General features: G+C 35.8%; 2 protein-coding genes across 3 annotated transcripts in view; one reads left to right on the forward strand and one right to left on the reverse strand.

Annotated features, from left to right (window-relative positions):
- LHCGR (luteinizing hormone/choriogonadotropin receptor) overlaps nucleotides 1-26,874 on the reverse strand; it is a 119,893-nt gene that overhangs the window by 14,758 nt on the left and 78,261 nt on the right. Inside the window, exon 11 of one of the 2 annotated variants that reach the window (XM_042981351.1) lies at nucleotides 21,531-21,814. The exons of the other annotated variant lie outside the window; for it this stretch is intronic. Within the exon in view, the coding sequence (XP_042837285.1) occupies nucleotides 21,778-21,814 (37 nt within the window). The 3' untranslated portion in view covers nucleotides 21,531-21,777. Of the gene's footprint in view, nucleotides 1-21,530; nucleotides 21,815-26,874 lie in introns of those variants that run through there. 2 annotated transcript variants of the gene reach the window in all.
- GTF2A1L (general transcription factor IIA subunit 1 like) overlaps nucleotides 1-26,874 on the forward strand; it is a 43,065-nt gene that overhangs the window by 910 nt on the left and 15,281 nt on the right. Inside the window, exons 2-6 of the mRNA XM_042981352.1 lie at nucleotides 1,497-1,598; nucleotides 1,999-2,122; nucleotides 10,198-10,253; nucleotides 12,521-12,605; nucleotides 14,452-15,038. Of these exons, the coding sequence (XP_042837286.1) occupies nucleotides 1,497-1,598; nucleotides 1,999-2,122; nucleotides 10,198-10,253; nucleotides 12,521-12,605; nucleotides 14,452-15,038 (954 nt within the window). The remainder of the gene's footprint in view (nucleotides 1-1,496; nucleotides 1,599-1,998; nucleotides 2,123-10,197; nucleotides 10,254-12,520; nucleotides 12,606-14,451; nucleotides 15,039-26,874) is intronic.

Below are 26,874 nucleotides of genomic sequence, written 5' to 3' on the forward strand. Positions count from 1 at the left end.
TATTTCAATGTGTGTCTATTTTTTTATGTTAATTATTTTAAGATATGTTAGGCTTGAATATAAGCTTACCATGTATACCATTTTATCTGATGATGAACCCCAAGGAAGGTGTGAGTGTTTTCTTTTAAATTGACAAGAGGTTAAGATGAATTTCCTGGACTATGCATAGTTTTAATAAAGGTAGCAGGGAAAGAGTATAAAGTCTAACTGTAGTTCCAGAAGAGAAAGTATGTTCAATACCTATTTTGCTTTTGAAAAATTGTGTTCTAATGGGTTATTTTTGATGCCCTCTTATACTCTGAGGGTGGATCTTAAAAGAAATTTTTAGCCCCCAAGAGTTTTTTTTCTTGCTTTAAATGTGATCACACTAGCTGGAACTAACATTGAAGCATCAATTTAGTATGCCTTTATCAGGGTAAACTGTTTTAAAAGAAGCAACTAATCTAGGGCACTTAATCTTAATGGATATGCCTGTGAATAACGTATTATTTAAATGTTACTGATTGGCCTATTCATAAGCTTATCCTGGATGTTTAAAAGGATTAAAGACCTAGCTACTCTTGGTGTGAGTAGGAGTATTTAGAGTATTCACTGGGTAGTATGAAAGAGCAGTCCTAGAATGTCAGAGTTTTTATCGCCACAGTCTTGTGGAAGGCTATAATTCATTCATGTCCTCCTTAGTTTCTGTTATGACTCCATTTTGGTGCAGTTGCACTTTTCCTTGGCAGTGGTTCAGAATATTTTTTTGGACTACATATATTTTGGAAGTGGGATAGGCTTTGGTTACTCTATTGTAAGTGCTCATTTCAATCTTTTATTTTTGTTATTTTAGTTTTTTTTAATGTTTATTTTTGAGAGAGAGACAGAGAGCGAGTGGGGGAGGGCAGAGAGCGAGAGAGAGGGACACAGATTTCGAAGCAGGCTCCAGGCTCTGAGTGGTCAGCACAGAGCCGGATGTGGGGCTCGAACCCACGAACTGTGAGATCATGACCTGAGCCGAAGTTGAACGCTTAACTGACTGAGCCACCCAGGTGCCCCAAGTGCTCATTTCAATCTTATGACTTGCAGTTTACGTTTGTGGAAGTAATGCAGTGAACTTTAAAAAAAGCTACTTTGGCCTCTGAGAAAAAAGTAAATTGAAGACAGAAGGTTGATTTCCATCTGCTTTAAATTAACTTCCCTTTTTAAAAGGCGGAGTGGGGGTTAAATTCTGACAGAAAAATCAAGTAACCCAACTGTAACCTAACATCCTGATAAGATTATTATCTCATATTTGATGGTAGTCCTGTAAGTCAGCCTCGTAGATAGAATGAGGCTATGGGTCAGAAGCTGACAATTTATGGACAGCTGAGGCTATATTGGGAGTAGATTGCACCAGTAAATATCCTTATGGTGGTTTTTCTTTAAACCATAAGAAAATATACACTGCATGTCTTTTTAAGGCTGAATACATTCAAGCTTGGGAGTTTAAAACTTTAACAATTGCTTTTATTTAGCCTAAACTCTATAGATCTGTAATTGAAGATGTAATTGAAGGAGTGCGGGATCTATTTGCTGAAGAAGGTATAGAGGAGCAAGTTTTAAAAGTCTTGAAGCAGGTTTGTAGACAATACAAGTTTCCTTTTTTGTTGTTTTTTCATCTTAAGAAACTGATAAATTATAGTTTTAACCCCTTAATTGTTAAACCCCTTAATTGCCATCAGCTGACACTTTGTGTTTTTAAATGTTTATTTTTAAGAGAGTACAAGAAAGGGAGAGGCCAAGAGAAGGGGGACAGAGGATCTGAAGTGGGCTCTGTACTGACAGCAGCCAGCCCGATGTAGGGCTTGAACTCACAGACTGTGAGATCATGACCTGAGCTGAATTCGTAGCCACCCAGGCACCCCTGAGCTAACAATTTTTTTTTTTTTGAACTAACAATTTTTTAAAAAATTAAAAAGAAAAAAATATCTTAATGTTTTATTTATTTTTAAAAAGCAAACATTTTTGTCTCTGCAGCTCTGGGAAACAAAGGTTTTGCAGTCTAAAGCAACAGAAGACTTCTTCAGAAATAGTACACATTCACCTGTGTTCACCCTTCAGTTGCCAAACAGCTTGCACCAAACATTACAGTCATCAACAGGTTGGATACAGCTAGTAAATTAGTACTGTTTGGATTTTTCAGAACAAATTCTCATTTGGTGGTGGTTTTGAATTAGGGTAATTTTCTTAAGGTGAGAGGGCTTGGACCTCAAAATCATTACTATTAAATAAACAATAAATTGTCACTGCATGTAATTATTGGTAACAAAAATTAGGTTATTCAAACTAGTTTTTTTGTTTTTTTTTTTAATATTAAAGTCTGCAGAGGTGACCAAGTGTTACTTTGGAGGAACAAGTTACATAGTTGATGGGCTATTGTGAGTATCCATTGGTTATTTCAGAGAATTTGATTGGGTTGAGTCACAGAACAACCCAGCCACCATTGCTGAAAAAGCAGAGGGAAAGATGGGTTGTTCCATGGTTGTGAATTCTTTCTCTCTTGCTTGTATAAATTATAAATCTGCTATTGTTTTGGAAGCAAAATGGAGAGTTAAGAAGAATATAGAGGTTATTCAGACTACCTCACTGTTTTGGATATTACATAATGGCTAGAAATGCACCTTGCGCACTTTGTCTTTATTCTTGGACTTCATCTAAACCTCTGCTTTTAAGGGAAATAATTTTCCATATTATATATATCCATTTAAACTGGAAAAAAGTAGCTAAGAAAAGATAAACAATGCTGTGATATCTTTCTATCCTTTATTCTTTTCTGATTCTTACAATTTTTATGCTATCCTAATGTGTGTATATGTATATGTCTGCATGCAGACACACACAGACATGGGTTTTACTGTGTTTAGCTGAAATTAAATAGATCAGTGTCTGCAAGAAGCAAGGGTAGATTTTGGATTAGATTGTCAGTAATAACTAGGTTGTTCATTGCATCCTTGGGAAAATTCCAAAGAAAATCAAATGGACCAAGGTGAAGAGAAAATAGTAGGGAGGCTAGTACCTTCTTTATGACAAAACAAGAGAATTTAAGTGTGGCAGCAATTATAACTTAATAAGTTAGTAATATTGAATTACCAAACATAGATTTTATCTAATGCTATGCTTATAAAGTATAATTTTGCTTTATAAGAATTAACCATGGCAGTTTTAATTACCAAGTTGAAGCATTGAAACATTTTACATCAGTTACTAGGTTTTGGTTATGCTTCTGTTTTTAACTTAACTATTTTATTAGGTCATCCCTTTTATTTCTCTATTGAAATAACATTCTTTATTCTTTACTGAAGGACTTTAAAGATTTTTTTACCCAGGAGCGACTTGGAGAGTGGCCAGCGTGGAGGAGTAAAAGACTTGACTGTCTTTTATCAAAAGCAGTTAACACTTTACAGGTTCTTTGTCATTCAAAATTGCAATACTTGATTTTGCCGCAAGATGGTAATATTACCAGTGATTTAAATCACAAAATAGTCTTGCAACTAATATGTCTATCTGGCTTTCACTCAGCACTTGATTCTTATTCTGTCTTGAAAGTTAGAATAATAGAAATAATTACATTTAAACAAGACAGTTTTTATTCTCTTCTACATCATTTTGTAATGAAAAGGTTTAGGAGGAAGTACATGTATCCTTTAAAAATGCATTACAGGCCTTGTTTTTATCCCCCTTCATTTCTAGGTTTCCTACAATAAAATTCTTGAAGTAAATAGCCTTGTAAAATTGAAGTACTTCTTAATTATACCTTCTCATTGTGTGCTTTTAAAGGCCCGATTAAAATAACCTAAACTAACTTACTTCTGCAACCTTTTTATCTCTTGATAACAAGTTCAAATTAAATCTACAATGGAGTAAGTCATTTGCCTTTGTTCCATCTTTAGAGCTTTTTGCCCTGTCATATTTTCTTTGACTGTATTATCCATTTGCTTAATAATTTCCTGTATCTTCAATGATCAACCTTTTTTTGGGTCTCAGGACCCCTTTGTACTTTTAAAATTGAGGGCCTCAAAGAACTTTTTTTTTTTTTAACGGAAGTTGTAAATATATGTTTACATATTAGAAATTAGAATTAGAAATATTAGAAATTAAAGCTGAGAAATTTAGGGGCACCTGAGTGGCTCACTTGGTTGTGTCTGACTCTTGATCTCAGCTCAGGTCTTGATCTCAGGGTCGTAAGTTCAGTATGGAGCCTACCTAAAAAAATAAAGCTGAGAAATTTTTAAAAAATGTTGGTTTATAATAAAAAAAATGGATCATATGTTAACATAACATATATTTGTTAGCAGTAAGCATTTTCCAGAATAAAAAATGTTTAATGACAGGAGTGGTGTTACTTTACTTTTCTGCAAATGTCTTTAATATCTCATATCTATATCTGAATTCAATCTGTTGTGATATGTGGTTTTGGCTAAAGTATATGAAGAAAACCTAGCTTCCCACAGATGTATAACTGGAAAAAGAGGAATATTTTAATAGCATTTTCAGATAACTTGATAGTACACTAAAACTCCACAAGTGGTAGTTTCTGAGAGTTTAGCTGCAGGGTGGAATCTGAAACTTTACCAAAAGACTTTTTTGTAATGTTAAAGTTCACTGGTGTGTCTTACACTTTGAATAGCTCTTGAACCTGTGTGTAATTTTGTAACATACATTGGTTATTTGGAAAAAATTGGTTCACTGAGTTACGCATTTGAAATATTGTTCCTTATGCAAGATAAAAAAATCATATTAATATCTCCACATTTCATCAGAAAAGTGTTTAAATATTGGGAAGCTATCAAGCTCGCTGTGGTGGCTGTAAGGTTTTCAGAATTGAGATTTGGGGATGAAACTTTGAATTTTATCATTGCCAAACAAATACTGTCCGTTTCGTCAAGGTGATGGACACAGTTAGTTCATTTTCAAAAAATGTCTGCCAGATATCCATGTCTGAATAACTGTAGTTTGTGTCAGTTATTCTTTCAAGCAAAACAGTGTTTAACACAAAGAGGCTAGATTACAGCTCCCAGCTTAAATAAAAGCACCAGTGCTTTTCCGTGTACTTCCGTGTACTGGTGGATGCTGCAGAAATGCTTTATGTGTTCTTCCCCTTTCATCCCACAGAATATTAAAGGGATGTATACTTGGGTGTTGAAATTTCATAAAAATAATTGCTTATGGTTGCATTAAGGAACTTCTTTAGTTGAACAGTTTTATTGTTATTATTTTTGTCTTTTTTACTGTGAGTGAATGGCAGTGGAGAATAAATACAGTGGCACAGGTCGGGTTTGGTGCTGCTGCCTTAATTCATGCTAATGTGCCTTCACTTTTACTCATCAGTGCTTTGCTCTGTAAGTGCAAGTGGCAACAAAAAACTAAATTTAGTGAGAAACGAATAAAAATGAAATTTTTATTGTTTTGGTATTATACAAATAATTTTGACTTTGTGGACACCGTAAAAGGGTCTCATGGACCCCCAAGGGTTTGCAGAGTCTAATTTGTCAACTGCTGTTCTATTTTTAGGGTGATTATATATAGTTTAAAATCCACTTTTTAAAAAAGACATAATTTTTTTCAGAACTTTACATTGGCGACAAATTTAGGAGAAGGGATAGAGATTTCTCCTACACCTTTTAGCCCCATTCATGCATAGTCTCTTCAGTTATCAACATTCCCCCACCAGAGTGGCACATTTGTTACAATTGATGAACCCACACTAACACATCATAAACACCCAGAGTCCATAGTTTATATTATCACTCTTGGTTTTTCATGTCTTATGTGTTTATGCAAATTTATAATGACCTGTATCCATCATTATAGTATCACACAGAGTATTTTCATTTTCCGGGAAATCTGTGCTCCCCCTGTTGATCCTTTCCTGCCACACCGGCTCAGGGCAACTATTGATATTTTTACTATTTTCATAGTTTTGCCTTTTTCAGAATGTCCTGTTGTTGGAATCATGTAGTATGTAGCCTTTCCAGATTGGCTTATTTCACTTAGTAATATGACTTTAGGATTCCCTCGCGTCTTTTCAAGCTTGATAGCTCATTTCTTTTCAGCATCGGATAATATTCCATTGTCTGGATATGTCACTGTTTAATTGTTCACCTACTGAAGCACATCTTGGTTGCTTGCTGCCAAGTTTTGGCAGTTAGGAATAAAGCTGCTGTAAGCATCTGTGTGGAGGTTTCTGTGTGGATGTAAGTTTTCAACTCCCCAAGAGAGTGATTGCTAGGTTGTATGCTTAGTTTTAAAAGCAACCACCAAATTGTCTTCCAGAGTGACTGTACCATTTTACATTCCCACCAGCAATAGTGAGAGTTCTTATTGATCTAGATTCTTGCCAATGTCTGGTGTTATCAATGTTCTTGACTTTGTCCATGCTAATAGGGATATAGTGGTATCTCATTGTTTTAATTTGCATTTCCTTGATGACATATGATATGGAGCACCTTCTTATTTGCCATTTGTATATTCTTTGGTGAAGTGTCTGTTTAGGTCTTTGGCCCATTTTTTAATTTGGTTGTTGTAGTTGAGTTTTAAGAGTTCTTTGTGTATTTTGGATAACAGCCCATTATCAGATAAGTGTTTTGCATTTTTTCCAACCTTTGGCTTTTCAGATTATCCTGACGTTGTCTTTTGCAAAGGAGTTTAAAAAACTTTTTTAAGTGTATTTATTTATTTTGAGAGAGAGAGAGAATATGAATCCCAAGCAGACTCCACACTGTCAGCATGGAGCCCAGCGCTGGGCTCCCAACTCACGAACTGTGAGATCATGACCTGAGCTGAAAGCAATCAAGAGTTGGCCGCTTGACTGACTGAGCCACCCAGGCGTCCCAGAGTTTTAAATTTTAATGAAGCCCTGCTTATCAGTTATTTCTTTCATGGATTGTGCCTTCATTGTTGCATCTAAAAAGTCTTTGCCATGTGGTCATCTAAATTTTCTTCCATCTTGTAGGAATTTTGTAGTTTTGCATTTTACATTTATGTCTGATCTATTTTCAGTTAATTTTTGTGAAGGGTGTAAAGTCTGTGTCTAGTTTCAGTTTTTTGCATTGGATAGCCACTTGTTACAGCACCATTTGTTGAAGAGATTATCTTTTTGCCACTGTATTGCCTTGGCTCCTTTGTTAAAGACCAGTTGACCATATTTAGGTGGATCAGTTTCTTGGCTCTCTGTTCTGTTCCATTGATCTATTTGTTCTTTATCCAGTGCCAACACTGTCTTGATTGTTGCAGCTCTCTAGTAAGTCATGAGGTGGGGTATTATCAGTCCTCCAACTTTGTTTTCCTCTTTGAATATCATATTGGCTATTCTGAGTCTTTGCCTGTAATCCATTTTTGAGAGAGAAATGGGATTCCATTAATAATAACCTCAGAATAATAGGTATGTACTAGGACTATCCTGGGTAAACTGGGACATGGAGTCACTTGGTCTATGCCCTATTTCTAGGGCAGTTCAAATCAGTTTGTGCTATTTGGTATTCATGTTACACAGTCTTTTTGCTGAAACTCGTTAGTCATTTGGGGGAGCAAGAAAAGGAAAAATGGGAATTTTGAGAAGTTTGTCATGGCTTTCATCTTTGAGCATCAAAACTCCCAAACTTCAGGTACAAACTATATTTCCAGTTGTTCCTGAACTTAAATCTGGTGAAAATTTCAGCAGTGCTGTTGGTTCTTGATGTGATTTGAGTTAGAATATTCAGTTTGGTTATCAGGAGACATGCATATGGTAATGAGTAGTGACAAAGAAGAAGATAGACCAGTCTTTGCACTTCCTGAGTCATATGACTTGGATATTAAGATTAGGAATGGTTCAAAGCAGGACCAAGAATTATCAAATTACTAACTGCCTTAAAGTATCAAAAACTTCTTACTGTATAGGAAAAAATACACTAGTAATGTTATTATGTAATATTATCTTTTTACAGAATTTCTTAAATTACATTTGTGGGATTGAATTATTTCTATGTTGTAAAGCCTATTGTTTGGGAAATCTAATATCTCTAGAATATATACATGAAGACCAAAATTCTGACATTTAGTTTTAATTAAGAACACATATTCACTTAAAACTTAATTGGTTATTGAAAACATCTTGAGTATTTTAAAAAGCATGTTTCAGGCACATATAATAGTATATATAATTTGTGCAAGTATGTAAATGGTGCCTTTAGTATCAAAATTAAGTAGGAGCTGTATGAAACTTCTCTATAAAACTGTTCAATGCTTTTATTCTGAAAGCTATAAAGAAACTCTTAAAACTCTCTTTTGGCTCTGTTTGATTTATGTAAGTATAGAAAAGTATCCTTTACGATTTATTGCAAGGTATTTAAAAGAGGGGGATTGTTGCTATTTTTCCTCAAGAAATTCATTTAATTGCTTCAGACAGTGTATTAACAGATTTTTGTTTCCTCTCAGGCTGTGGCTTCAGCTGTACCAGCTTAAGCTTCGCTTACTTCAGCTAATTAAGACTAATACCATTGTGTTCCTGCCCCACCACTTCTTTCTAATTTAGCCTTTCTAAAAGAATGCCCGTTAATAAGCAAAGCCATAGATGAACGGAGGATAAAAATAATTTTCTACTTCATTAATCATCAATCTCTGTAGCTTCACTTCTGTTGTCTCAATGTGGGAAGGATGGTTAGTTTAAAAAATATTTGCTCTTCTGAACTCCTTTGTTTATTATGGAGCCGTTCTAGTGTCAGAAGCAGATCTTTGGGACAATTTAATGTGGTGTGTGAAAAAAGAACCTAATAAACATTACATTTAATACATATGTGCTGCATAAACATGCTAAGGTGTTGTTATTTTTATTAAAGAAAAGGCAGAGTGATATTCTAAGAGTCACGTTCAGCTAAAATGAGCCTTGAGGCAAAGTTTAAGGTTACTTTGGTCAATCGAGGTCTTTCTGTTGGAGTTACTATTTGTTCTTTACACTTACTTTTTTAATGCTTACATTCACAATCATTAGGCCAGCCTTTTAGCTGGATTATAAATAAAGGGATAGCCAAGAAAATTGGTAGATAATAAAGAAAAGATATATGAGATGGCAACTTTAATGCAGGTTAGGTTGGTGTTCTCCTAAGAATTTGTCCTCTTGTAATTTTCTTAGTAGCCATACTTCATGCAAAGTTCATGCAAAGACTTCTGGAAACATGTTCTTAATCATTTTTCTTAAAACTGTGTAGCTGTGCTGGCTTTATTTGGCCAAAGAATTGTAAGTCGCTTTTGATGAAATAAATGAATTGGAAATCCTTTTTTTTTTTTTTATGTTTGTTTATTTTTTTTATTATTTATTTTTTTTTAATGTTTATTTATTTTGAGACACAGAGAGACAGAGCATGAACGGGGGAGGGTCAGAGAGAGAGGGAGACACAGAATCTGAAGCAGGCTCCAGGCTCTGAGCTGTCAGCACAGAGCCCAAGGAGGGGCTCGAACTCACAGACCGTGAGATCATGACCTGAGCCGAAGTCGGATGCTTAACCGACTGAGCCACCCAGGCGCCCCTGTTTATTTATTTTGAGAGAAAGAGTGAGCGAGTAAGCATGAGTGCATACATGAGTGGGGGAGGGGCAGAGAGAGAGGGAAAGAGAAAGAATCCTCAGCAGGCCCCACACTGTCAGCATAGAGCCCATCACAGGGCTCCATCTCATGAACCATGAGATCATGACCTGAGCTGAAATCGAGAGTCAGCTGCTTAACTGACTGAGCCACTTAGGCACCTCTGGAAATTCTTTTGAATGTGTAAAATTTGTAATGGTTTATGTTGGGGTACACAATTTTGCTCAATAGTGTAGTCTTTGGAAATGTGCTACTTGAATGAATAGTACTTTTCCTTCCCAATGAAAAGTTATAGAGATTTAGAGTTATACTGACTTAATAAAAACAACCTAAGTATTTTCTTATGGGGTTCTATACTACGGTATACTTGATTACAATGAGATATTTTCTTTTGGTACTTAAAATAGGTTAGTTACAAAGTCTTTATCTGAAGCTGTTGGAGAAAAATATAATTAAATTAAATATAATTCTTTTACCTCCCTTGGAATTAGGAAGTTTGGATTCACCATGGTCAAACATGTTAGTGATGGAAAACGTTTTTAAAAATAAGCTAGACTTAGCAATTTTATTAAATTGGTAAATTGTAATGGATGTATAATTATTTTTTTTTCTATGCAGCATCATTAGTTATTCCTGCTGGTAGACCTCTTGCCAGTTTTACTACAGCAGAACTGGTATGTAGCTTATTAAGGATATATTTTTAAATGTATGCTTCATTTTTAGCAAATGGTAGCAGAATGCTGGGCATGGATAGAATTCATATTCCCTCAGGTGAATGGGAAAGGGTGTAGTAAGGGATGGGGAGACAGGACTTCTGTAACATGGATGTTGCAAAAACTCTGTAGTTCCAGAATTGATGTTTTCTTTATCAATTCTTCCTGTCTTCCAGAGTAGTTGTTAGCATCTGCCAAGGTTAGGAAATTTCTAAAGTTAAATTCTATGGAGTTTTAACACACCATTAATGTTCTATACCAGGTAGATCCTAAATGGATGATCTTGATGTTTTATTTTCTGATTTTTTTTTTTTTTTTTTTTTTTTTTACCCAAGTTGAGCCACATAATTATTTTTATTTGAGTGGAATATTTTGGTCATTTTTTACCTTTCTGTTGTAGAGGTTTAGAGTATAGGATCCCCCCCCCCCCACGATTTGGGGCAGAAAATTAAATTACAACTTGTATCTAGAAAATTGAGTAGTTTTCAGGTGGAGAAAAATAGCACTTTTTCTCTTCCATGGTTCTGATGGTATATAATCTACTGTTTTTCATTTTCTTTCAGCCCACTTTCTGAGGGAAAAGGTTTGGTGGGCCATCAATTTCCATTTCTTCATTAAAAACAAAGCCATAGCCCTTACTAGGATTTTTGGGAAGAATGGTGCTGCTTTTGATAAGAGACCAATGAAAAATATCTCTGCCTTTGAAATTTTTGGAACTACTTTTTCTCCTGATTAAAGAAACAATATACTGTAAACAGTAAAAACAAATTTATAAAGTAAAAAGTAAAAGAGCCCTGCAGTATTGTACCCCAAAGACAACTGTTTTAACTGTTTAATGTATATCCATCTAGCTACTCAATTTTCTACATACAGGTTGTAATTTAATTTTCTGCCCCAAATCTTATACTCTAAACCTCTACAACAGAAAGGTACAAAATGGCCAAAATATTCCACTCAAATAAAAAGAATTATTATGTGGCTCAACTTGGGTAAAAAAAAAAAAAAATCAGAAAATAAAACATCAAGATCATCCATTTAGGATCTACCTGGTATAGAACATCTAACCTTCTTTGATGAAAGTTAAATTAATTTTCAGGGTAAAAGTAGGCTTAATCTCTGTACTGTTTCTGTAATTAAAAAAAAAAATGTTTATATTCAAGAAGAGAGAGCAAGAGAGCATGAGCAGGGGAGGGGCAGAGAAATAGGGACAGAATCTGAAGCAGACTCCAAGCTGCAAGCTGTCAGCACAGAGCCTGATGCAGGGCTTGAACCCACTAGCAGTGAAATCATGACCTGATCCTAAGTCAGAGGCTCAACCCACTGAGCCACCCAGGTGCCCCTGTAATTTTTTTTTTTTTTTCTTAGTAATATAGATGGATCTTTATTCACTGCCAGTTAAATATTGATTAACCATAGTGGATATATCACAGTTTCATTAAGCTTTTGTTAATGGACATTTAAATTATTTCATTTTTTTCTAGTATAACATTCCATTGATTATGCTTGTAGATCTGTTTTTGTGAATTTGCATGACAATCAGGTAATCAGGGTATATTCCTAGAAGTGGAATTTTTGGGTCAAAGATTATGCGTGTTTTAATTTTGTTATGTATTGCAAAATTGCCCTCCAAAAGGATGGCACACACACACTCATGTAAGCAGTGGTCTGAGAAAAGTGCTTTTTATCACATACTTACCAACATTGAATGTTGTACATCAGTCTTTTTAAATATTTGCATGTCTGGTAGGCAAAACTTTTTTGTCTTTTGATTTAGTATTAAAAAAATGGAAAACCGAGGTTTAATTATTCTAAAATAAAAATTCTACACTATTGTGTTATCTAATTTAAAATATCATTAGTGATCAATTTACTGACCAGAGGAGTCTGTGAACAGCTGTGGTTCTTGCACCTGACATTTTGATAATCACTGACTCAGGGAAAGCTGTGTAGTGGGCAAGTTGTATGAGTCCGTGTCGATGCTGTTTACTAAGACTTACTGACTTCATTGCTAATAGCTGTAGAACAGAATTCCTTTTATCCTTGCTGAGATAATCTAAATCAAATATTGAAAAGCTGTTTTATTCAAAGAACTCAGCACTAATGTTAAGTGTGGTCCAACCATTGTCCTTTTATCCTGAATCAGATTATTTTTTACCCTCATGATATCAGGAAAAAAAGGTAGAAGTAAAGCCCTTTTCTAACTTTCTAATTAAATTTCTCATATCTAGGGCGCCTCAAACTCTAGTGCAGGCTTCACTCTTCCTGGTTATCCTATTCATGTACCAGCAGGTGTGACACTACAGACTGCATCTGGTAAGAGTATAGCCCCGAATAATTTATTTTAGCACTGGTACTGACTACTGGATGTTAATTTTCATGATTTTTAATAAACTGTATGCTGGAAGTTATTGAAATTATAGGAAGTTTTAATACAACTTATTTTAAGAGGAATACTAAATGGTGGTTATTGCTGTTCTGGAGGCATTCTCCCATAAAAGACACTGTACTAGGCCTGTCCTCTTACTTATTCCCAGTTATCTTCCCTAATGTTGTATAAGATGCTTTATATGTATTTCTCTGATTCAAATCAATTATCTAAATTTTGACATGGGGCCCCTGGGTGGCTCAGTCAGTTAAGTGACTTTGGCTCAGGTCATGATCTCACAGTTCGTGGGTTTGAGCCTCGCATTGCGCTCTGTGCTGACAGTTCAGAACCTGGAGTCTGCTTTGGATCCTGTGTCTCCCCCTCTCTCTGTCCCTTCTCTGCTCACGCTCTCTCTTTCTCAAAAATAAATATTAAAAAAAATTTTGACAAATACAAAATAACATTCTGTGTCTCTGTTAGCTCTAATCAGGAAAAACTAAACATTACCTTGATCAACTTTTGCCTCCTTTCTTACTGGAGATTGTATAGTATAATAGAAAGAATATACAAGAAGTTCAGAGATGAACCATCCTTTGCTTTTCAGAATACTGTTTTTTTTTTTTCTTTAAAGTTTATTTATTTTGAGAGAGAGAGAGCTCACACATGGGGAGGGCAGAGAGAGAGGGAGGGGCAGAGATAGAGGGAGAGAGAGAGAATCCCAAGCCCAACAAGGGACTCTAACTCATGAGCTGTGAGATTATGACCTGAAGTGAAATCAAGAGTTGGCCACTTAACTGAGCCACCCAGGTACCCCAGAGTACCATTTCTTGATTTGAAAGAGAATCATACCTATTATTGAGGTTGTCACAAAGTTTAAAGCACCTGACTGAGTGCTTAAAAAAATATTTTTTTCCTTCTCCTTTTAAGTGTTATTTTACTTTATTAATTTTCTTTTAATGTTTGTTCATTTTTTGAGAGAGAGAGAGAGACAGACAGAGGCAGAACACAAGGCAGGGAGGAGCAGAAAGAGAGGAGGACACAAAATCTGAAGCAGGCTCCAGGTTCTGAGCTGTCAGTACAGAGCCTGATGCAGGTCTTGAACTCACAAACCATGAGATTGTGTCCTGAGCTGAAGTCAGATGCTTAACCCAGACACCCCTTTTTTAGTGTTATTTTAAAGAGGAAAAAAAGGTAAAAATGTGGGGGGCAGGGGGGAGTTTGAAATTATTAAACTCCTTTTGGATAGCCTTGTCTTAGAGTCATTACATGGTATATCTTAAATATCTGAAATACATTCTCCATGATTATGTTTGTTTAAATCCCAATTTGGGTTGGTAACATTGTAATTTATCAAACAATGCAATACTTCTGTGGAGTAAATACTGGTGGCCTGTATGTATCGCAAAATGTGCCATATGAGCAATAGTGAGAAAAGACTAGAGTTAAAGTGAGACCTCTTTAATTTTTAACGGTAGAGTAATGGATATTTATTGTAGAAAATACAGGAAATCTGAAGAATAAAATAAAAACTCCTAGAGATAACCATTATTAACATATTGATGGATTGCCTGACAGTCTGTTATGCTTGAGGGTTTCTTTTAAGTTTTTAAAATTTTTATTTTTATTTATTTATTTTTTTCATTGTAAAAAAGACAGTTCTGTTAAAGCACAGGGACAGGACTCAAGGGCAGAAAGGGCTGCCAGGGTTCCTATTTTTTTTTTTTTTCTTTCTTTCTTTCTTTCAACGAAATTAGGTTTCTATCCTACTTATGGTTTTGTTTTCTCCCTTTTAAGGTCACCTTTATAAAGTCAGTGTACCAATTATGGTGACACAGACTTCTGGAAGAGCAAGTATTCTTCATCCAGTTCAGCAAGTATTTCAGCAGCTGGGACAGCCTTCCATGATACAGACCTGTGTTCCACGATTGAACCCATGTTCTCTCCAAGCAACTACTGAAAAATCTCAGAGACTAGAAAGTGTGCCCCAGCAACCTCCAATTCTTCATTCTGGGCTAGTTCATAGGAAACATTTTGAAAATGCCACCAGTGATATACTTGTACCTTCTGGAAATGAGCGTGAAATCATGTCTGAAGCTCTGTTGAGTCAGCTGGAAAGCTCTCAGTATATCAGTGTTCCAGGTGTTATGTTTCCTCCACAGGTCTCTCAGACAGGTTCTCCTGTGGAGCCAGTGCTCAGTGTTTCAGCCAGCGTGACTCAAAATCTGAATGGTGGGCCCCTCTCCACGGGCCGACCAGGCGCCCAGCACCAGCACATGACTGATACTCAGCTTCATGTTCTTAAAAATAGGATGTTTGGATGTGATTCTTTAAAGCAGCCAAGAAATACAGAGGAGCCCAGCAGCCTACCTGTTTCAGAAAAGGTAGTTCTGTATTCAGTGTAATGGTATTAGGCGATAGACAGTGGCTGGTGATTAGACATCCTGAGTATTTTTAAGCTGTAAGGTACTCACAGTACATGTGTCTTGTTTTTTCCTCTAGAAGGTTGTTTATTATTCTTTTTAATATAGCTATCAGTTCTTGAAAGTATTCATGCCCAGCATTTCACACTTTGAATGTCAGTTAATGAACTAGAATGTTCTTTATTTTTTTAATTTTTTTTTTTTTAACGTTTACTTATTTTTGAGAGAGAGACAGAGTGCAAGCGAGGGAGGGGCAGAGTGAGAGGGAGACACAGAATCCGAAGTAGGCTCCAGGCTCTGAGCTTTCAGCACAGTGCCCGATGCAGGGCTCAAACTCAAAAACTATGAGATCATGACCTGAGCCTAAGTCAGATGCTTAACGACTGAGCCACCCAGGCGCCCCTAGAATATTCTTTAAAGGAAAGTGTGTTTGTTTTAAAGTAATCCATTTTACCTCTTCCTTACATTGTGAGAATGTTTGTTTGCATATAAATTTAAAAGACCCAGAAATCCATCCTAGTAATTAAATGAATATTTTGAGGTAATTCATTGTTGTACTTAATACATAAAAGAGAGCCAAAGTATTTTTTTCAATTGCTCTACAAAATTTTCTGCAACTCCCATATGAAAATTTTCCCTTATCTTGCTAATATTTTATTTCTCTCTGCTTGCTGAAATACCAGTTAATATCTTTGGAAATTCAGACTACTAAAAAATAGCTTCTAATTAACTTTGCATGTGAAAAATAGGTTTGAATTATTAATTTCCAAGGAATTCATAGTGAAGGAAGACCAATTCATGGAGAATTTTGGATGGCAAAATTAAAAAAAAATCTTGCGGGGCACCTGGGTGGCTCAGTTGGTTGACCGTTCGACTTTGGCTCAGGTCATGAAGTCACAGATCATGGGTTCGAGCCCCATGTCGGGCTCTGTGCTGACAGCTCAGAGCCTGGAGCCTGCTTTGTATTCTGTATCTCCCTCTCTCTTTGTTCCTCCCCCACTCATGCTCTGTCTCTCTGTCTCTCTCTCTCAAAAATCTTAAAAATTAAAAATCTTGCTTTCTTTTTACAAATGTAAAATAGGTAATAAAACTGACTCTATTTATACAGTTTAGTGACCTATGACAACTAATTAAATGTTTGTGTCTCTAGCTAATAGTTCAGTGGTCCTCTAGAACTGCTGTACAGAGATCTGTAGCAATGCATAGTTAAGTGCTACTTTAACATTTTCCTAGGGGCGCCTGGGTGGCTCAGTTGGTTAAGCGGCCGACTTCGGCTCAGGTCATGATTTCGTGGTCCATGAGTTCGAGCCCCGCATTGGGCTCTGTGCTGACAGCTCAGAGCCTGGAGCCTGTTTCAGATTCTGTGTCTCCCTCTCTCTGACCCTCCCCCATTCATGCTCTGTCTCTCTCTGTCTCAAAAATAAATAAATGTTAAAAAAAAAAATAAAAAATAAAACATTTTCCTAGGTAGAAAGGAAGGATAAAGGGTGCAATGAAGGGCAGTGGATGAAGACCAGGACTATCAGAAACTGACCTGTTTGAGAATGTTTCAGATGTTTGATGAAGCCTGTTCAAAAGCTGTTAGCAAGTCTCTTTTAGCAAGTTGAGTTTGGGTTTAGAGTATAAAGATTAAAATGTTGTTTTGAGTATTTTTTTCATTCTATTTCCACATTATTTATAAAATTTAAGAAGTGTAGGCTAAGCTCATAATTATGAAACATTTGTTTTTGAGGAAAAAAAATAACTGCATTGAAAATAAGTGTTTGTTTTTATCACTTAAAACTTTTGGAGGCACTCTTTGCCTGAACTCTGTATGAACTTTGCAGATATTTGGTGTGATGATTCAAGGACTTACTCTACTGTTACGTATTAGATGTCACCTTGTACTTGTGATATGGGGAAATAGATTAGTTAAGGGAAATTATCAAGAATTGTTTCGGGGATAGTGGTCGAGAGCTTAAGTTGGAAGCCACAATAGGTTCAAATTCCAGAGTCACCATTTACAAACAAGCTATGTAATGTAAGTCTCTGAAATTGTTACAGTCCGTAAAGTAGGCAGGAAACTAGCCTCATAATTTTTAGAACTATCAGAGATGATTTGTATAGTTTTTAATAGCTCCTGGCACCACAGTAAGCTTTAGATTAGTGCTGTTGTGCTTTATGGGCATGTGATAAATTGGGTAACTTTCCATATTAACTCTTTGGTTAGTTTTAAAATAGAGCTATATTAAAACAGAAAAATCCAGATAGTCAAAAGTATTTATTTTATAAGGTGTTTTTTTTTTTTTTTTTTTTAATTTTTTTTTCAACGTTTTTTATTTATTTTTGGGACAGAGAGAGACAGAGCATGAACGGGGGAGGGTCAGAGAGAGAGGGAGACACAGAATTGGAAACAGGCTCCAGGCTCCGAGCCATCAGCCCAGAGCCTGACGCGGGGCTCGAACTCACGGACCGCGAGATCGTGACCTGGCTGAAGTCGGACGCTTAACCGACTGCGCCACCCAGGCGCCCCTATAAGGTGTTTTTTTATTAATACTTAGTAAGGGACCTTTAAACATAGTTATTAGTAATCTGGTAAAGTTTATGCTGATAAAATTTTCAGAATTATACATAGATTTTCTTTTTTTAAGTAGCTTTTCAGAAATTCTTATTGCTTAAAGCAAGTTACACGTGTACAGTTAAGTACACATATTTACTTGTCCTGTGTAGACTACCAAAGATGTAAAGTTTCCATGTAGGTTTATAGGTTTAACATTCTTACTGTTGTATAAAATATATTCCTCACAATTTTCAATGTGCTCCTATTTTAAAGTGTGTATTACTATGTTAGGTTATCAGTGTGGGAATTTTGTTTTATAATCTCAGAATGCTATAGAGAACTAGAAAATGAGGTCTTTTTGGGAACTTCAAAAAGTAGGAGCAGAAGGAGAGAAATGGTAGGATAATGTATCTTCTTTAATTCTTTTTTATGTCTTACCTGCCTTAGCATCATGCTCATGGTACCACTTCCAAATATCGTTACTTCTGCTGCCTTATCTTTTACTTATTTACCTGTCTGACTGCATCCTCTTACCTTCCTGGTGAGATCCTCTTTATGTCTTCCTCCTGTTTCCTAAGGTTCTGTCCTCAGACCATTTCTCCTCTTACCTACTTCATGTTTTTCTTGGGCAATCTCATGGATTATTATGGTTTTAACTACCACCTATTTGTTGATGACTATTAATTTAACCCTGTTACTCCCTTGAGCTTCATTCTCATGTCTCTTTGCCTTCTAGACAGTGCTACTGGAATGTTATTCATTGTCCCTCATCAGAGACACTGCATGGTACCACTGCCTAGCTGGTCTCCCACGCTAAGGATTACAATGACCTTTGCACTCTTTGTTTCCCCCTATTCTCTTTATATCATGTGCTTTTTAAAAATTTTCTTTTGGGGCGCCTGGGTGGCGCAGTCGGTTAAGCGTCCGACTTCAGCCAGGTCACGATCTCGCGGTCCGTGAGTTCGAGCCCCGCATCAGGCTCTGGGCTGATGGCTCGGAGCCTGGAGCCTGTTTCCGATTCTGTGTCTCCCTCTCTCTCTGCCCCTTCCCCGTTCATGCTCTGTCTCTCTCTGTCCCAAAAATAAATAAAAAACGTTGAAAAAAAATTTTTTCAAAAAAAAAAATTTTTCTTTTAAATTGCTGCAAAATATATACAACATATAGTTTACCATTTTAACCATTTTTAGGTACACAGTTTAGTGGCATTAAGTACATTCATTGTTGAGCAACCATCACTACTGTCCATCTCTAGAACTTTTTCATTGACTGACACCAAATCTCTGTACCCATTATACAGTAGCTTCCCATTAACCCCTCCATTTACCCCCTGATAACGTCCATTCTACTATCGGTCTTTATGAGTTTGACACCTCATAACTGGAATCATAAAATATTTATCCTTTTGTGATTGGCTTATTTTACTTAGCAGAAGATTTTCAAGGTTTATCCATGTCATAGCATGTGTCAAAATTTCATTCCTTTTTAAGACTGAATCGTGTCATTTTGATAACTTATTTATTTATAACTTTAATACTAAATATTTCTGGAATCTTTTCCCTCTTCTCCATCTCTTGCTGTTGTCCTAATCGTCTCTCATTGGAGATAATGTAATAGTCTCCTAACTAAATTTTTAGTCTATAGTCTTTGCTTTTTTTTCACTCTAGTTTTCCCAGTCGATCCATTTTAGAGGTTAAAGGCCTAGGCTTCTGGGGTCCAAATTGTTGATCCCTTCTGTTTCCCTTAATAACTATGTGACTTGGCAAGCTATTGTTTCCTCACTTATAATAAAGGTAGTGGTGTCTACCATGGAGTCACTGTGGGAGGATTGCAGAAGATGATCAGGGGGAAGTGTTCAGCAGCACACTACCTAGCACATGGTTGTGTTCAGAGCATGTTAGCTATTATCTTATAGCTTCTTATGGCTGCCAGAGCTTTACCCAGAATGCAGCCTGCTATACATGTCACTGATGGCTTATCACCTACAAGGTAAAGTTCAAGCTCCTTAATGTGGTATGCAGGGACTTCCATGTTCTCTCTCTGCCAGAGTTTCTTAGTTACTTTTCCTTCATTTCATGCCTACTACTTTGGTAGGAACACCAAACTGTAATTCTCTGCTAACCTTGTAGCCTACCTCTCTCTTGCTTTTGTTATCCCCTCTGCCGAGTGCCCGAATCCCCCTCTTTCCCCATCCTTTTCTCTGGTTAATTACTGCTTATCCACTTAAAACTTCAGAAATTTTACTTCAGTGCCTCTAGACCTACTCCCTCCCCCTTCATTTTTGGATTGGTTATATCTCTTCTGTGTTCTCACTGCACCTTAAGCATGTGTGTGTCATAATGTAGTTAAAAGATGCTTTAAAGTGTCCTGTTTGTACTGAGAGGTACATTTCATTAATCTCTGTATACATAACACCTAAGAATATATACACATTCATGTATACTAGAATATAAGCTTTTATTTTTTTGTTTTATTTATTTATTTTTAAAGATAAAAATGCACATATGTTTATTTTTTGCAACTTTAGCCTTTCACATTTTGATGCCTTGTAGAGTGTGTATTCTTCAGTTTGTTTTCTTTCTTTCTTTCTTTCTTTCTTTCTTTCTCTCTTTCTTCCTTTCTTTCTTTCTTTCTTTCTAATTTATTGTCAAGTTAGCTAACATACAGTGTATATACAGTGTGCTCTTTGGGAATAGATCCCCGTGATTCATCACTTACGTACAACACCCAGTGCTCATCCCAACAAGTACCCTCCTCAATGCCCATCACCCATTTTCCCTGCCCCCCTGTCCCTCACCCCTATCAACCCTCAGTTCTCTGTATTTAAGAGTCTTTTATTGTTTGCCTCCCTGTTTGTAACTATTTTTCTCCCTCCCTTCCCTCATGGTCCTCTGTTAAGTTTCTCAAATTCCACATATGAGTGAAAACATAAGATATCTTTCTCTGAATGACTTGTTTCACTTAGCATAATACCCTCCAGTTCCATCCATTTTATTTATTTTTTAAAATAAGCTCTGTGCCCAGTGTGAGGCTTGAACTCACGATTCTGAGATGAAGAGTTGCATGCTCTACCAGCTGAGCCAGCCAGGTACCCCTAGAATTAAGCTTTTGAGGAAAAAGATCTATGATTACTTGATTTGGCTTAGTAGTTTTCAACCCTGGCTAAATATTAGAATCACTAGAGCATTAAAAAAATAATGTTCAGGCCTACCTCAAGGGATTTGGATATAATTTGTCCTGGAATGGAGTCCGCTCATTAGTGTTTAAGAGCTTTCTGAGGTGTTTGTAATAATGTAGTTAAGATTAAGAACCACTGATTTAGCTCACAGTCAACGTATGAATGAAAAATGGATGGAGTGAGGGAGTTAAAAGAATATATAGCTTTAAGAGCTTTATTTTTTCTTTCAAATCCATTCTGATACTCTGAAAGGTAAAAAGTCATCGTTATTTGAATTCAGAATTCAGTTAACCGAGCAAATATTTTTTGAGTCACTAGGTGTCACTCCTAAATTAATATCTCTAAATCAAAGATTTTTCAACAAGATATGTGATATTTTTCTTTATAGAAAAACCAATTTAACAAAATAATTTTTTGTATTTGTCAAAATATGTTAAGGTATATTTCATGCCAAGTAAAAGTGGAGTGGCATGGGCTGTCACTGTACATGGTCAGGTAATACATAATCATTATTGCCATCACATTATGGTAAATACCTGGATTAAATTTCTGTTAAGAATTAAAGAGGAAGTGCCCTGCCATTATGATTATAGGCAATTCAATTTCACAGAGTTTAGTTTGAAAATGTGAAAAGAAAGTGTGTTGGATCTTAGGTTTCTCTTGTTCTATATTTATCATCTCAATAGGTATGAAGTTCTATCAGTCCTTACTAGCCATTGGAAAAATACTGTTCTTTAGAAGAAAACTTAAAAGGAAAGTGTTGGAAGCAGGTTTGGGCAAACAGAACTTTATCTTGAAATATCACATGCATTTGTTTATTGTGTACTACCCAGGCACAGAAGCCATATACAATTGAAGAGACCTTGGTGAAACTGAGAATCTTAGAAATTATTGAGCTGGTTTGTTTTATAGAGAGAAAGAAAATGGAAGCTGTGCCTCTGTCAGATGACGTCATGTGAACTAGAATGGTTGACACTTCTTCTCATTCAGCTGGAATTCATAGAAGAATCAGCAGTAATTTGCCTTTAACATTAAACAGGATAAAAATATGAATGCTTCTCAGGGCAGCTAGCATTTGATTTTAATCATCATTTGCACATTGGCACCATCAAAAGAGTTGCTATCTTATGAAACATTATTATTATAGTATTTTTCTTAGCACAATTTGGTACTGTCTAAACTGATGGAGCTTCTGAGGTGGTTGGCAACAAATGGTTTTGCTGCTTCAGTAAAGAGAGCACTGCTATCTATTTCAGCACATGGCATACATTAATGCTAAGACACAGCCAATAATTCTAAGAGAAGTCTCATAGGCTGCCATGAAACTCAAATACATTAGAGCGAAAGTATTGAATTACTGCCTTTTGCAAGACATTTGTCAAAAAATGTGGGCAAAATGTTAAATTCTTCTTCACACAGAATTTTTCTGGCTTTTCAAAGGACAATGCTTGAAGTTGTTAAGTGATCCCAGGAGAGACATTGATTATTTTTGAGAGAGAATGAAAACCCCCTCGTAACAGTTTGACAGGGAGAAGTCCATTGATGATCTGTGTGGATGTTTGGCCATATGAAAGGCTTACATCTTTCTATTCATGATCCTGCAGTATCAGTTTTGGATGTTGCTACGAAACTGCTGGCTGTTTTGGTCAAATCACCACCTTAGGAGATTAGAGTCAGATAAGCACACGAACGTTGCTTGGTGGAAGTGCTTCTGTGAAGAAGTTGAGAATGACAAAACCCTTTTGCAGTTACTGATATTTGGATTTGTAATCTTACTCCTCTCCCAAAGTAAAGAGGACCTTACTGACTTAAGTTTCATGATGCTACATTAATTCAATCAGAAGAGTCCTGGAATCTTTAATATTTCTCAATAAGCCTTAATATTCATGAAAAGTACTCTGGGAGCTCTGATTGCAACAGAAGGATGTTGTGGTTTGAGGTTCCCAGTACTTGTCACTATTAAAACAAAAGAGCCAGTTCCACTATGTGGTTTGGGCCTAGGCCTAATCATAATTTACTTAAAAAAATCAGATTTTTTGAGGTGGAATTAACGTACAATAAAATTCACATGTTTTAGGTACACAGTTTATAGTGTACGCTGTGAATTTTGAACAAACCTGGGAAGTTACATAACCAGTACCAAGCTGAGATACAGAACATTTCCATCACCCTAAGGAGGTTCCTCATGCCCGTTTGTAGTCCGTATCCTCCCTACTTCCAGTCCCTCTCAGCCACTCACTGATCTGCTTTTTTTTGGTATAGGCTTGCGTTTTCCAGAATGTCAAGCAAATGGAATCCTACAACATATAACTTCAGTATAATACATTTGTGATTCATCCATGTTGTTTATATATCAGTTGTACCACAGTTTGTTTAGGCCTTCACCATTTGGACATGTGGATTCTTTCCAGTTTTGGGCTTTTGTGAATAAAGCTTGTAAAAACATTCATGTGCAGGTTTTTTTTTTTTTTTTTCTTGGTGTGGATGTAGATTTTCTTTTCTTTTGTGTAAATACCTAGGAATGGGATTTCTAGGTAATATGATACATATATGCTTGTAAGAAACTGCCACACTCGTTTTCAAAGCCATTATATTTTCACTAGCAATGTATGGTAGAATTTTGCATTTCTCCTAGCAATTTATAAGATTTGTAGTTATTTCACATCTTTGCTATTCTATCCTGTTTTCTGGAGAGGAAAAGTTTGTGATTTTGATGAAGTATGCTTATTTTTTCCTTTTAATTTCTGCTTATGTATCTTACCTAACCAAAGATTGCAAGGATCTCACATGTTTAAAAAATTTTATAGGTTTTACATTTAGGACTGTGATCCATGTTGGGTTCATTTTTGTATATAGTACAAGGTTAGGTTCTTTTGTCTTTCGCATATGAATGTTTTAGCATCACTGTCTGAAGCTCACTGAATGTCTAAAGCATTTCACCTTTAATGAGAAGCAGTAACCATATGTGTTGGTTTATTTCTGGACTTGGTTTCATGAATTCATGTGTCTTTTTCACTCATACCACACTGTCTTAACTATCATAGCTTTATAGTGTGTCTGGATGTCAGTACAAGTCTCTCTGTTCTTTTTCAAAGTTGTCTGGTTATTCTAATTCTTTTACATATAAATGTGTGAATGAGCTTGTCAATCAAAAAAACTGCTAGGACTTTGATTTGTGTTGGATCAAGGGAGGAATTGACATCACCACAACGAGTCTTCCAGTTCATAGATACGACACATTTTCTATTTATTTAGGTCTTGACTTTTGGCATTAATGTCTTGTAATTCTCAACATGCGTGTATCATATATATTATTTTTTAAGTATTTTATGGTTTTAAGTGCAATTATAAATAGTACTAAAAGACACTATCAAGGACAACTTTATTCATATTTTATGCTTTATTTGCATTGCTTTTAAAAATATGTTTTTAAAGGTAGTGTTATTGACAAACTGAAAATTCCATGGTTTTTTACGTATATTGCCAGAGGTTGTGCCAGTTTTCCTGCTACCAGCACTCTATACCACTCTGTTTTGTATTTTATTTTATTTATTTTGAAGTTTATGTAATTGATTTTGAGAGAGAGCATGTGTGCAAGTGCACAGGGGAGGGGGAGAGAGAGAGAGAGAGAGAGATACTCCCAAGTAGGCTGCATGCTGTCAGCAGGGCTCGATGTCACAAACCATGAGATCATGACCTGAGCTGAAATCAAGAGTCAGATGCTTAACTGACTGAGCCACCCAGGTGCCCTGTGTATCTCATTGTTTTATTACCTACTTGACAGTTCATTATCACCATTGATTTTTTTTTCCTCGTAAAAATTTACCATTTTAACCATTTTTACCTGTGTACTTGAGTGGCAGTAAGTGCATTCACATTGCTGTGCAACTATCATCACCATCCATCTTCAGAACATATTTGCTTTCCCAAATTGAAACTCTATGCCTATTGAATAATAACTCCCCATTCTTCTCTCACCCCATCCCTGGCAGCCACCATTCTATTTTCAATCTCTGAATTTGACTACTTTGGATACCTCATAAGAGTAGAACCAGACAGTATTTGTCCTTTTGTTTCCCTTGTCACTTAGTATAATGTCTTCAGTGTTTATCCATGTTGAATCGTGTCAGAATTTCCTTCCTTTTTATGGTTTAATACTCTGTTATATATCTATATCTATCTATCTATCTATCTATCTATCTATCTATCTATATTTTTTGTTTATCCATTCATCTATCCATGGACACTTGGGTTGCTTATACCCTTTGGCAGTTTTGACTAATGTTAATGTAAACTTGGGTGTACAAATATTTTGAGTCTCTGCTTTCAATTATTTGGGGCATATAGCCAAGTGTGGGATTGATGGATCCATATGGCAATTCTATTAAAAAAAATTTAAGGAACTGCCATACTATTTTCCATAGCAGCTGTATCATTTTACATTCCTACCAGCAGTGCACAATGGGTTCATTTCTCCACATCCTCACCAGCGCTATTTTTTCACCAGCATTTTTTTTTTCCTTTGATTATTGCCATCCTAATGGGTGTGAGGTGATATCTTATTGTGGTTTTGATTTGCATTCCTCTAATTATTAGTAATATTGGATATCTTTTAATGTGCTTTTTGGCCATTTGTATATTTTCTTTGGAGAAAGTTCTATTCAAGTCCTATGTGCATTTTTAAGTCAAGTTGTTTGTTGTTGTAGGGTTTATTTATATATTCTATATATTAACTCTTTATATATGTAGTTTGCCAACATTTTCTTCCATTTTGTGGGTTGCCTTTTTACTCTGTTGATAATGTTCTTTGATGCACAAAGGTAAATATTGTTGAAGTCTATTTTATGTATTTCCCCCTGCCCCACCCCTTTTTTGCCTGTGCTTTTGGTATCATATCTAAGAAATATCATTCCCAGGTCCAATGTCATGAAGATTTTCCTCTATGATTTTTTTGAAGAGTTTGATAGTTTTAGTTCTTATGTTTAAGTCTTTAATCCATTTTGAGTTAATTTTTGTATGTAGTGTAAGGTAAGGGTCCAACTTCCATTTCTTTGCATGTGTTCCCAGCACCATTTGTTGAAAAGATGCCTTTTCCTCTTGAATGGGCTTGTCACTGTTGTCAAAAATTATTTGACCATATATGTGAGAATTTGTTTCTGGGCTCTTTATGCTATTCCATTAGTTTGTTTATGCCAACACCACCCTATTTTGACTACTATAGTTTTGGAGTAAGTTTTAAAATCAGGATGTGTTAGACCTCCAACTTATATCTTCTCTTTCAGGGTCTCTGGAGATTCCATAGGAATTTTAATATGGATATTCTATTTCTACAAAAGATGTTATCTGGATTTTGTTAGGGTTTGCAATGAATAGATGGCTTTGGGTGGTATTAGCAATATTAACTCTTTTAAATACATGAACACAGAATATCTTCCCATTTATTTCTGGCTTCTTTAATTTCTTCCGGGAATGTTTGTAGTTTTCAGTGACCAAGTCTTTTGACTCCTTGGTTATGTTTACTCCTAAGTATTTTATTCTATTTGATGGTATTGTAAATGGAATTGTTTTCTGCATTTCTTTTTCAGGTTTTTAATTGTTAGCGTATACAAATGCAGCTGATTTTTGTGTGTTGACTTTTGTCTTTTGTGACTTTGCTGAATGCATTCATTAGTTCTATTATATTTATGTGTCTGGAATCTTTAGGGTTTTGTACATAAATGAAGTAGTACATAAATGAGATTATCTGCAAACAGATAATATTACTTTTTCCTTTCCAGTTTGGATGCCTGTTATTTATTTATTTTTCTTGCCTAATTGCCCTAGCTAGGACTTATAGTACATTGTTGAATGGAAGTGGCAAGCATGGGCATCCTTGCTTTGATCCTGATCTTAAAGGAAAAGCTTTTAGTTTTTCACCATGGAGTATGCTGTTAGCTGAGGATTTCTCATAGATGGCATTTATTATGTTAAGGCAATTTCCTTCTATTTCTGGTGGTTTTTTTAAATCATAAAATGGTGTTGAGTTTTGTCAAATGCTTTTTCTGCATCAATTGAGGTGATTGTGTGTCCCCCTCCCCCATCCC

The sequence above is a fragment of the Panthera tigris genome, chromosome A3, assembly GCF_018350195.1.
Source record: "Panthera tigris isolate Pti1 chromosome A3, P.tigris_Pti1_mat1.1, whole genome shotgun sequence".
NCBI lineage: Eukaryota > Metazoa > Chordata > Mammalia > Carnivora > Felidae > Panthera > Panthera tigris.